At 46.7% G+C, this 12,435-nt stretch overlaps 1 protein-coding gene across 12 annotated transcripts in view; it reads left to right on the forward strand.

Annotated features, from left to right (window-relative positions):
- Nucleotides 1-12,435, forward strand: part of MYRIP (myosin VIIA and Rab interacting protein) — a 468,404-nt gene that overhangs the window by 383,909 nt on the left and 72,060 nt on the right. For all 12 annotated transcript variants that reach the window (XM_078354711.1, XM_002759753.6, XM_078354712.1 and 9 more), the window contains 2 exons: nt 1,803-1,956; nt 10,228-10,865. In XM_078354711.1, the coding sequence (XP_078210837.1) occupies nt 1,803-1,956; nt 10,228-10,865 (792 nt within the window). The remainder of the gene's footprint in view (nt 1-1,802; nt 1,957-10,227; nt 10,866-12,435) is intronic.

A 12,435-nucleotide genomic window follows, 5' to 3' on the forward strand; every position in this document is an offset into this window, starting at 1 on the left:
TATGTGTGTAATGCATACATATATAATGCATATATAAAATGGATATATGTGTGTAATGCATACATATATAATGCATATATAAAATGGATATATGTGTGTAATGCATACATATATAATGCATATATAAAATGGATATATGTGTGTAATGCATACATATATAAAGCATATATAAAATGGATATATGTGTGTAATGCATACATATATAATGCATATATAAAATGGATATATGTGTGTAATGCATACATATATAATGCATATATAAAATGGATATATGTGTGTAATGCATACATATATAAAGCATATATAAAATGGATATATGTGTGTAATGCACACATATATAATGCATATATAAAATGGATATATGTGTGTAATGCATACATATATAATGCATATATAAAATGGATATATGTGTGTAATGCATACATATATAATGCATATATAAAATGGATATATGTGTGTAATGCATACATATATAATGCATATATAAAATGGATATATGTGTGTAATGCATACATATATAATGCATATATAAAATGGATATATGTGTGTAATGCATACATATATAATGCATATATAAAATGGATATATGTGTGTAATGCATACATATATATAAAGCATATATAAAATGGATATATGTGTGTAATGCATACATATATATAATGCATATATAAAATGGATATATGTGTGTAATGCATACATATATATAATGCATATATAAAATGGATATATGTGTGTAATGCATACATATATAATGCATATATAAAATGGATATATGTGTGTAATGCATACATATATAAAGCATATATAAAATGGATATATGTGTGTAATGCATACATATATATAAAGCATATATAAAATGGATATATGTGTGTAATGCATACATATATATAATGCATATATAAAATGGATATATGTGTGTAATGCATACATATATATAAAGCATATATAAAATGGATATATGTGTGTAATGCATACATATATAATGCATATATAAAATGGATATATGTGTGTAATGCATACATATATAATGCATATATAAAATGGATATATGTATGTAATGCATACATATATACACATATTGCATATATACATATAATATATGTATGTGTATATATAATGCATATATAAAATGGATATATGTGTGTAATGCATACATATATATACACATATTATGTATATATAATATATATATAATACATATATATATATATATATAATGCAATTCAAATGTGCTCCTGTCAGTCATTTGAATTTCCATTTCTGCCACTTTTTCTTAGGTTAGAGTTTGATTTTCTTTCTCTAATTCAGGGACTACATGAGAATCTGCTGCAGTAGTCCTCTGCTGTGGACACACCATACCTAGCTCACTTCTCTATTACAGCATGTACACTATGCTATAACTGTACCGACACTGTGGGAACTCTTCAGGTTTGGGGGTCTTTGAGGAGAAGATGCTTTCCATTTTGCATGCTCTACAGCAACTCATCCCGCACAGTTGGCCCTGGGAAATATTGGTTACAAAAGTGGTGGATAAGAAAGGGCCATATGAGAGCTGGCCCCGTAAGATTCCACTACATCTCATTCTTTCTACTAGGCCTGGCTGACTTACAAGGGAATAAACATTTGTGCCATTACATGGCATTATATTCTGATTTACAGTTTTTAAGGTTCACATGAGAAGAGCCATTACCATTAAACGTGTTTTCTCCATACTCTACAGTGTCTGCCCCCAAAAGCTGAAGGCACACCTCCCAGGCACTGTGCCTTATGAGCTCATTCCTTCCTCCCTTTTCTTTCCACAGCGGTCCCAGTCTGCCTTCTCAGTCACTGGAGAAGATGCCCTGAAGACCCCTCCAGTGGAGGCTGCATCAAGGCAGCCAGGGGACCAAGGCCAGCACCCGAGAGCTGAGTCTGCTCTGCCTAGCTGGAAGAGCGTGGACAGACTGGATGAAACGAGTAACTGTTTTAAGTAGCATCTGGTTGGTCTGTGGGTTTCACAAGTGCGGTTTGGAGGCTTCTCAGCTATTGCATGGCCACTCAGCTCTTCTTCCCGTAGGTCTGAACTGGTGTGTGTCCCTCTGGGCCACCAAGTCATGAGGCCTCCAGCACAACACACAGTGTATATACTGTGATCATGTTCTCCACCCAGGCAGTTTTCTTAGCTGCTCTGGCAAAATGAAGGCTGTTAGGGTTTCATCATATTCTGTGGTCTGTGCTGAGACCTATGGGAGGGGGTGGGAGGCTCCTGGACAAGTATGTTCAAATCACTCCACTGCACACCCCACTTCAGCTGCCTGTTCTCTGTGGACTAGGAGAATGTGTCTTATGTAGGCCGGGAGCATTAAACCAACCTCTCATGGCATTTCAATTTTCAAAGGAATTTGGGTCCTAGCATAGGTCTGGTTTTGCGGATGTCCTTTCTGAAACTGGGTGAGTTAGTTAGGGTCGCATATGCACCATAGCAGGTAAACTGGATATGTAAGCGGCTGAATGCAATTATTTCCCTTTCATCATACAGCAGTGCAGTACAAGTACCCCTGGCCGGTGGGAGGCCTTCAGAGGCCAGGGTACCAGGTTCCCGCCTTGTGGCTCTGTCATCCTCTGGGGCCTCTGAGTCTTTTGCGGGCTTATCCACATTCAGACAGCAGATGGAGGAAGGGAGAATGGAAAAGACAGGCACCTGCTTCTTAACCATCTCAGCAGGGAGAGCTCACACCACTTTCACTCACAGCCTTTGGACAGGAACTTGTCGTATGGCTCCACCTCAATGCAGGAGGCCCTGAGAAGTGGCATCCTGGCTGGGCAGATGCATACCAGTAACACGGCTGGGCTGTGAAAGAATCTTTGGTGGGCAGTTGTCTGTCCATGGCATTGCTGTTCGCTGGCACCTCTGCTCTTGCTGCTTCCTCTCCATAGAATGTCCTGCCTCTATGTAGGGCAAGTCAGCTGCCTCTTTAGAGACTCTTCAACGTGTATGCCACGTGGTCCTTTATAAAGCTGTTGACTCACGTAATCCCTTAAAATGAAGGGGCTCAAATGAACTGAGTCATTTTCCTAAAGTCTCACATCAGAAGACCCTGAGATGCTTGGACCCATCACCACAGGTGACAGCTGAGGGCCATGAAACCCCGGTGCTCAGGGGGCCTCTTGGTCTACATGAATGTGAGAGTAAATCTTCCCCACCCCTGCACAGTAAATCTACTCCCTTCTTCCTGTGTCCTGCATACACACATTGTAAAGGGAGGCCAGGCATAACTGTCTCCACATGAAGAAACCATAAACAGCATTCTCACCCATGTCATATCAGATCCACACCCCTTTCCTGAACAACAGAAAGACTAGCAGCAGCTTACATCCTAGTAATAAGCGTTTAAAGATTCTGCTATTATTTCTACTCTAAAAGGGAAAAGATTTAGCCAACAATTAGAGAAACAAAACCCATTGCTATCACAGTGCAAAGTATCAGAAAACATTAAATATCTTTTAACTGTCATTCTAAAGATTTACCAAAAGAGATTATTTTTATATTAACCTTTTTGTACCTATCAGTAGACACTGCAGGGCCATGACGTTGCAGAAATTCTGCAGCACGTGAATGTTTCTTTACTTATGTATATGGTGTCTGTTTTGGGGTTTTAAGTGCATTTTTCTTGTCTAGATATGTCTTTCTTTCTTCCCTCCAACCTCCCAGCCTATTCATATTCATATTCATTCATTAATTCATATTCTCGTTCTCTCTCTGTCTTCTCCCTCATTTTCTCACTTCTCTTTCCTTCTCTATGGATTGCAAATGCACACAGAGAAGGGACTGTTAGATTCCGCAGAGCACATGAGAATACCACATAACAGAACTTCAATACACAATACCTAGCTTTTTAAAACATACAGATTCCATATGTAGGCACTATTTTATTTTTTCCTCCAACAGCGTTGCTAGACACAGTCAGTATTTGGTTTTGCAGATAAGAATATGGATGGACAGTGAAGTTAAGTGATTTGTTCAAGACCCCACAGCCAGCGTAGGCAGAGCTGGTCCTCAGATCCAAGCATCAGGACTCCAGTTTGCAAGCTTTTAACTCTTGCATTTTAAGTGTCTCTCTACCATACAAATAAACAAAAACCATCATTTCAAAATCCAGACTTGCAAAGTGATAAATGTATAGAATATTACACAAACAACTACAAGATGCTCTATTTCACAAAATAGTTTCCAACTGGATTATGAACATTCATAATAAATTTGCTAAGGAATTTTGTCTTCAAAACATGATTTTGTACATAATCCTCTGTAAAATTAGGCACTCATAGGTAATTTTTCAGTTGTATATAAACATAAAACTTACTTCCACAGCATGACACACCCAAAAAAAAGACTTCACATTCTGCTAAAAAATCCATGCATCTCTCAGGATAAAGATGTAAATTTTTTTAAAAAGGACTTGGGTGGAAAACTTCTGGTTTTTCTGAGGAATTTTTAGCCCTTGGCATGCCAAACTGTCCATGCCAGCCTCAGAGGTCTTGAGGGATGTCTGAAACGTTTAGCAGGAAGCAGATTATTCCTACAGGCATTGCTCAGTCTCAGCTGAGCAGGAATGTCAAACAGAGGAGTCCCGGGGATGGAGGTCATCTTAGAAAGGTCATGTCCACTGGGCTATATGTAGCAGCTGTGTTTATGCCTCCGGAGAAGGGTTGATTCAGGAGCCTGCTAGTGCTCAGCTGGGGTCAGTCTAAGGGACACTGTGGTTTGGGTAAACTATAGTAACTCTGCTTTCAGTCTTGAGAGTGCCTATAGCAGTGAATGGGTTTCTCCCAAATGCATTTTCACTTTGTAAACCTTGATTGAGCATCTACTGTATACGCTGCATGTGCTCAGTGTTGGGGAAATAAAGACTGGGGAATTGTCACTGCTCTGGGGCCACTCACTGAGCATCGATAATGGAAGAGCAGGAATTTGGAGAAAGGAGAGGGTGGGGGAGGAAGATCCCCGAGGGGTGTTCCTGATGGACTGAGAGACTGTGGTATTGGAGCACACGTGCAGCTTTAATGATGCAGATCAACAGCCACCGAAGTTTTCACATGCTTGGGTATTCAGGGAGCCATCTGTGTTTTTGCTAAGAAGGCTGAATTTTTGCAGAGGTAAAAGTTGGCCAACTTCTAGCTTCCACAGAGGCACAAGGCAACCTGGGGTTGTAAAACACAGGAGAAAGGGAGCTGGCAATGGGCAGAATTCCATATCCAAATATGGTGTGTGCTAGAGCCCAGAGACCACATTTACAACAGGGTCAACCCTGGAGCCAGGTGCTGAGTGGCATTATCAAGGGATTTCCTTCTTTAGATTCTTCCAAGGGCCCTGGGAGAAGCTATAGACAGCAGGACTCATTGAGAGCTGCAAATCAAGAGCCCCATCATCCCTGCAGCCTTTAGTGCCTGTTTTCATTAACAGGTAGTCTTCATGTTCCCAGGATGGGACACAAAGCTAGCCAGGGGCTAGGAGCACAGCAATGAAGAAGACTTGGCTCTGCCCTCCAGGAGCTCATGGTCAGGATTGAGAGGTGGGGTGAAAAATCAATATAACTACTTATAGTCACACACAGCCTCACTAGCATTCCTGAGAAACCCTTACCACCTGACTGACACTCTCTGGACACAGCATTAGGAGAATGCCAGCAAACAGAAATACTTTTCTCAAGAGACCTGCTATTACCAACACCACAACTAAGAAAATAAACTATAATATAGTTTGAGTGTTAAGCAATAAAAGATGTTGGCAAAGTTCAGAGAGCAGAATAGCCAGCTCCTCGAGGAAGGAAGTCCAAGCACATGCAACTGACAAGCAACTGAGTTGTCTTGAAGACAGTCCAGAGAGCAGCCTCAGTGACAGATTAGAAGGCCCAGAGTGAGCACTCAACAGCCATCCTCAGAGTCTGCTTTGCATCATGTGGGCGTTTTGGTTTGACTCCCACCAGAAGCAGACCCTAATATCCTAATATAAGAATCTGAAGACCTGTAGTTTATTTGGGAGATGAGCCCAGAAAACACATGGAAAGGAGTAGAAATGTGAGACAAGGAAAGAAAATCAGGCAATAAATGACTTGTTACTAAGCAGATGGCCACTGTGGGTAGCCAGAGCTTGACCCCACTGGGGACTCTGAGAGCCAGTGTAGAAGACTCACCTGCCTGACAGGCAAGAGAGCTGGGATGCTTAGCCACCAGCTCCCCTACTCACTGGTTGAGGGCTGCTCCCAGGAGGTGATGAATCCTGGGTACTTCCACCCTGCCCCCGGGGCAGGCAACACAGGCTCTAGTCGCCTGAGCAAGCCTCAAGTGCAGACTTGCAAGTGCTGGCAATTGGAAGTCCAGCTGGCATACACTGAAGTGGTGAGGGCCAAGGTTTAGGTTAGGGCACCCACAGAGCCTGCTACAGGAAAAATCAATATAACTACTTACAGTCACACACAGCCTCACTAGCATTCCTGAGAAACCCTTACCACCTGACTGACACTCTCCGGACACAGCATTAGGAGAATGCCAGCAAACAGAAATACTTTTCTCAAGAGACCTGCTATTACCAACACCACAAGTAGAGCCCAACAATAAATGGTAATAGTAACCCTAGTAAGCCACTCTTCTGAATAATTCCATTGCCAATGAAAATAGTGTTACTGTATAGATACTAATATGTAATACTGAATAGTACCTATCAGATATGTATCTCTTTTCTATATACATACATATGGAGTGCATGTGTGTTAATTCATAACCAGTTGTTCAATACTAATGCTAAATCCAGTTAAACAGATATAAGATAAAAATAGCTCAGGGCCCTAAGTATAGCAGGCACTAGGACTGATGCTTTGCACGTGTTATCTCAAAATAATCTAATGACAGCCACAGGTGGGCCACACTGACCCCACTGTTGGGCAAGAGAGTAGACCCGAGATGGGTCACACTGACCCCACTGTTGGGCAAGAGAGTAGACCCAGGGTGGGTCACACTGACCCCACTGTTGGGCAAGAGAGTAGACCCAGGGTGGGTCACACTGACCCCACTGTTGGGCAAGAGAGTAGACCCGAGATGGGTCACACTGACCCCACTGTTGGGCAAGAGAGTAGACCCAGGGTGGGTCACACTGACCCCACTGTTGGGCAAGAGAGTAGACCCAGGGTGGGTCACACTGACCCCACTGTTGGGCAAGAGAGTAGACCCAGGGTGGGCCACACTGACCCCACTGTTGGGCAAGAGAGTAGACCCGAGATGGGTCACACTGACCCCACTGTTGGGCAAGAGAGTAGACCCAGGGTGGGTCACACTGACCCCACTGTTGGGCAAGAGAGTAGACCCAGGGTGGGTCACACTGACCCCACTGTTGGGCAAGAGAGTAGACCCAGGGTGGGCCACACTGACCCCACTGTTGGGCAAGAGAGTAGACCCGGGGTGGGTCACACTGACCCCACTGTTGGGCAAGAGAGTAGACCCAATGTGGGTCACACTGACCCCACTGTTGGGTAAGAGAGTAGACCCGGGGTGGGCCACACTGACCCCACTGTTGGGCAAGAGAGTAGACCCAGGGTGGGCCACACTGACCCCACTGTTGGGCAAGAGAGTAGACCCGGGGTGGGTCACACTGACCCCACTGTTGGGCAAGAGAGTAGACCCGGGGTGGGTCACACTGACCCCACTGTTGGGTAAGAGAGTAGACCCGGGGTGGGTCACACTGACCCCACTGTTGGGCAAGAGAGTAGACCCAGGGTGGGCCACACTGACCCCACTGTTGGGCAAGAGAGTAGACCCAATGTCAGCCACACTGACCCCACTGTTGGGCAAGAGAATAGACCCGGGGTGGGTCACACTGACCCCACTGTTGGGCAAGAGAGTAGACCTGGGGTGGGTCACACTGACCCCGCTGTTGGGCAAGAGAGTAGACCTGGGGTGGGTCACACTGACCCCGCTGTTGGGCAAGAGAGTAGACCCAAGGTGGGTCACACTGACCCCACTGTTGAGCAAGAGAGTAGACCTGAGGTGGGTCACACTGACCCGACGTGCTCTCTAACCAGGGTCACCTGCTAGTAAATTAAGTAGCTGAGGATCAGCCCTGCACCTGCTTGAATCCAAAGCTGTTCTTTGCCCTACACCAAAGCAGCCTCCTTCATTTATAGATAAGGGGAAAGGAGCCATCAGGAATTCATCCCCTTTCTGGGCATGTGTAACACCCTCATGAGCGTCCCCTCATGCAGTCCTCTGACAGCCCATTGAGATATTAGCTATACCCTTTTCACCGGTCAGAGAACCGAGGCACAGAGGATCACATCGCTGCCAGGCGACTGAGTAGGGCTTCCCCTCGGCTGACTTCAAGGCCACTGCTCTGGGACAGAGCAAGCTAATTTCCTCCAAGGATGAAGAGATGCCCGAGATCCAGGCCCTGCCTCAGGGACCATGTCCTCATGCTCAGCAGGTGTGTGACAGCCAGAACACATGGAGGAACGTGGAATGAGCCAGCCAGGCCCTCACACCAGGAGAGCTCAGAGAGGAGAGGCCATGTCCAGCAGGGATATGAGAATACACCCCAGGAAAAGGCCATTCTCACCAGTGGGATGAGGTGTGGTAGGGTCACTAGGGCCTCACTACATGGAAGTGGTGGAGGGGGACACTGAAGGCAGGAGGAGCAGGAGAAAGGCTGGTGCGTGGTCTCAGGCTTCTTGGAGGCCCCTGCTTACGTCAGCCCACTGCCAGGGCCCAGTGTCCTCCTCGTCAGAGAAAGCCCCACTTCCTGACTCTCAAAATAAAAAGAACTCAATGTCCTGCCAGTCCGAGCTGCAGTCAGGCAGTGGAAGTGGAACTGGGTCGCTGTTGAAAACGTATGTTCCACCAACATCTGAATTCCCCCAAGGCTGTGGTTCTGAAACAGGCTTAGCAGGTACAATGCTCTGTGGGCAGCACTGTGAAATACTGATAGCTTTCATTTCATTATGTGGAGCAGTGGCAGTTTAACTGGCAGAAAAGCTGTGTGTTTTAAATAGCATGAAGGAGGACTCTGCCTCAAGGTCCTACTGCAGCAGAGCTTTAGACAGGCCTTCAGCCCCAAAGCAGATGTCCACACCAACTTGGGGAGTGGTTTCTTCAAATCCCAGGAGTCCTCATCACTGCCCCAAGGCAGCTCTGCAACAGTCCTGGTTAAAAAAAAAAAAAAAAAAGACAGCTCCTGCTGGCAACGGCTGTGCCTGAGGCCTCAGTCCTGGGCCAAGTAACCAGAGCTAAAGGAGCAGCATGTCATCTTATTCCCACCCCACAGACACTTGGGAAGAAAGCATTTTCCTGTTCGCCTTAAACAAGACAAAATTATCTTTACCAACCCACCCTCGGCATGGAGATCAACCCTTGGGAACATGCTCTGGGCAGACCTGAGCCCAGTTTAGACCACTCCAGACCATAGTCACGGCCTGAGAGCTGCTCCGGCTGCCCTTGCATGGTGCCTTACAGCTGGCCAAAGGCTTCTGTGGCATAGTCCATAGCCCAGAGCTGCCTCAGAGTCAGGTAGAGGATGCACCTTGAACTCGCTCTACAAGTTAGCAGCTCTGTGACCTCGGACAAGTCATTTAACTTCACTCACCTTCATTTCCTCATCTGTAAAATGAGATTGGAATGCCAAAGCTTTTTGACCTCAAGTACTTTCCAGAGTGAGGCATGTTCTTTGAGTTAAAAATAGACCTATATGCCTATCTCAGGAGACAGTTACCAAGCAGGATCTATAACAGTGCCGAGAGCAGATGCGTTAACCTCTGCAGTATGCCAGGGCAGGTGGTGGAATTGTTTCCCATCAGTGAGGGGAAACTGAGGATCCAAGAGACAAAATTGTAGCCCCAGGTCAAAGAGCCAGAAGCTGGTGCTGCCAGCTGTAGCCCTGTCCCTTCCCCTTCCAAGTGAGCCCAGGGAAGGAACGGGGCAGTGCTGAGGAGACTGAGGTGGCATCAACCCAAGTGGACTGAAACGGGAGACAGATCTCTGAGTTTCTCTCCATCTGTGAAGCACTGGGACCCTGTGAGCTTTCAGGGGATTCCATGGGGACCTTTGACCTCTGCCCACCAACTGGGTTTGCCCTCCTGGGCTTCCTAAAGGCAGCTGCTCTCCAACACCCCCACAAGCCACTCGGGGACGTGACAAGTAGCAGCTTCACCTTGCATTAAAGTAATAACGGCCCCTCTCTGCTTTCTCTGTCCTCTCCACCCACAGACCTGGCCCCAGTTTTGCAGAGCTCCGACGGGAACTGGGTGGCCCTGAAGGATGGTGCTCCACCCCCCACCCGCCTACTGGCCAAGCCTAAGAGTGGGACATTTCAGGCCCTGGAGGTGGCCTCCAGTGTGGCATCTGCCTATGATGAGATGGGCTCCGACAGCGAGGAAGACTTTGACTGGAGTGAGGCCTTGAGCAAGCTGTGTCCCAGGCCCCGGGGCCTGCCCAGGAACCCCCAGCCTCAGCCCACACAGGCCCAGAGCTCTGACCAAGGCCCCATGGCTGCCTCCCCAATCTCTGCAATCTCCCCCAACCCTGAAGCCATGTGCTCTGACTCGGAGACCTCCTCAGCGGGCTCTTCCCGAGAAGTCGGGCACCAGGCCAGACTGTCCTGGTTACAGAGGAAGGCCCCCAGGAACCCTGAAGCAGAGAAGATGCGCCTGCAGGGAGAACTGGATGTGAACTTCAACCCCCAGGCGGCTAGCGGGGAGACCTCGGATAGCAGCGAGCCGGAGGAGGCCCCCCACACCACAGACCGGCGGGCTAGGAGGTGGAGAAGAGCCCGACTGGGCTCAGAAGAGCCAAGCAAAGAGCCATCCTCCCCCAGCGCCCAGCACCGGGATCTGGACACACGTCAGGTAATGGAAGTGCATGCGTGCAAATGCACACACTTTAGGTAGGATGTGCCCTCCTCCAAGCACGAGTGGCATAGAGAGTCCTGGGTTTGGAATCCACAGACCCAGATTCTCATCTTTTTTGATTGGTTTTGCTGCTAAGTAGCTGAGTGACTCCAGACAGGTCACATCAACTCTTTGGGATTCCCAAGTCTTCTTGGGAGATGACAGCCTAGAATTCAAAGTGTGGTTTGTGAAGTGTGGCCCCCAGACCAGGAGCATCAGCACCTCCAGGAAACTCATTAGAAACCTGCAGAATTAGAGATTCTGGTTGTGGGAGATTATTCCTAGCTGTGTCTGTTAGAATAAGGCCTGCTGTCAACTGTACCGTGCACTCAAGTTTGAGGGCCACCAGTCTTAGGTGTAGGGTGAGGGATCCAGAGTCAGGCTGCCTGGGTTCAGATCCAACTGTATGGCCTAGAGCAAGGCATCTCTCTAGTTCTCAGTTTCCTCATCTGTAAATGAAGTTGATGTTAGAACCCACCTCAAAGGATGTTCGTGACAAGGCAAAGAAACATTTATAAAGAGCTAAGCTCTGTCTGAGTGGTGACACTAGGGCTCAGTAAACATTATTTCAATATTCTGTGATTCTTTTTTTTTTTTTTTGAGACGGAGTTTCGCTGTTGTTACCCAGACTGGAGTGCAGTGGCATGATCTCGGCTCACTGCAACCTCCGCCTCCTGGGTTCAAGCAATTCTCCTGCCTCAGCCTCCCGAGTAGCTGGGACTACAGGCACGTACCACCATGCCCAGCTAATTTTTGTATTTTTAGTAGAGACAGGGTTTCACCTTGTTGACCAGAATGGTCTCGATCTCTTGACCTCATGATCCACCCGCCTCAGCCTCCCAAAGTGCTGGGATTATAGGCGTGAGCCACCGCGCCCGGCCTCTGTGATTCTTTAATCCACAGCAGACCCCTTCTCTGGATCCTTGGTGATTCTGCCCACATGGTTTAGTTCATGAAAAATGTGATCAAAGCCATGAATTCAATCCCTTTACAAATGCACTTGTACACACACACACACACACACACACACACAGACACACACACACACACACACAGATGGGTTTGCTTACAATTTCAAATAATTCGTGGACTCCCAACAAGACTAACTTTATATTCTCTAAATACACCCTGCTCATTCCCAGCCCTGTGCCTTTGATTGTGCTGTGCCCTTGCCCTTTCCCCACCTCTTCAGGTGAAGACTGCACATCACTGTCAACCCAATACCAAACCGTGTGGAGCCCATCTGCCATGCCCTGTACCCTTAGTTTGGCCAGAAACTGTCCCCTGTGGCTGCAGACAACTCATGCAGGTCCAAAGTTACGGACCAAGAGTTCACCAGTGTCTTCTACAGGATGTTCTATGAATGCCTCAGACACATCCCTGGTCCTGAGCCCCCATGAAGTTAACTGTGGACTCAGGTCCTCAAGTCACAGAATGTGGCATCACTCCTGACTGACCTGCTAACATATTGCCTAGCAAGGTCTTTTATTTAGTCCAAGCCTTCATTTTCTCCTCTGTAAAACAAGAT

This window comes from Callithrix jacchus, chromosome 17, assembly GCF_049354715.1.
Source record: "Callithrix jacchus isolate 240 chromosome 17, calJac240_pri, whole genome shotgun sequence".
Lineage (NCBI taxonomy): Eukaryota > Metazoa > Chordata > Mammalia > Primates > Cebidae > Callithrix > Callithrix jacchus.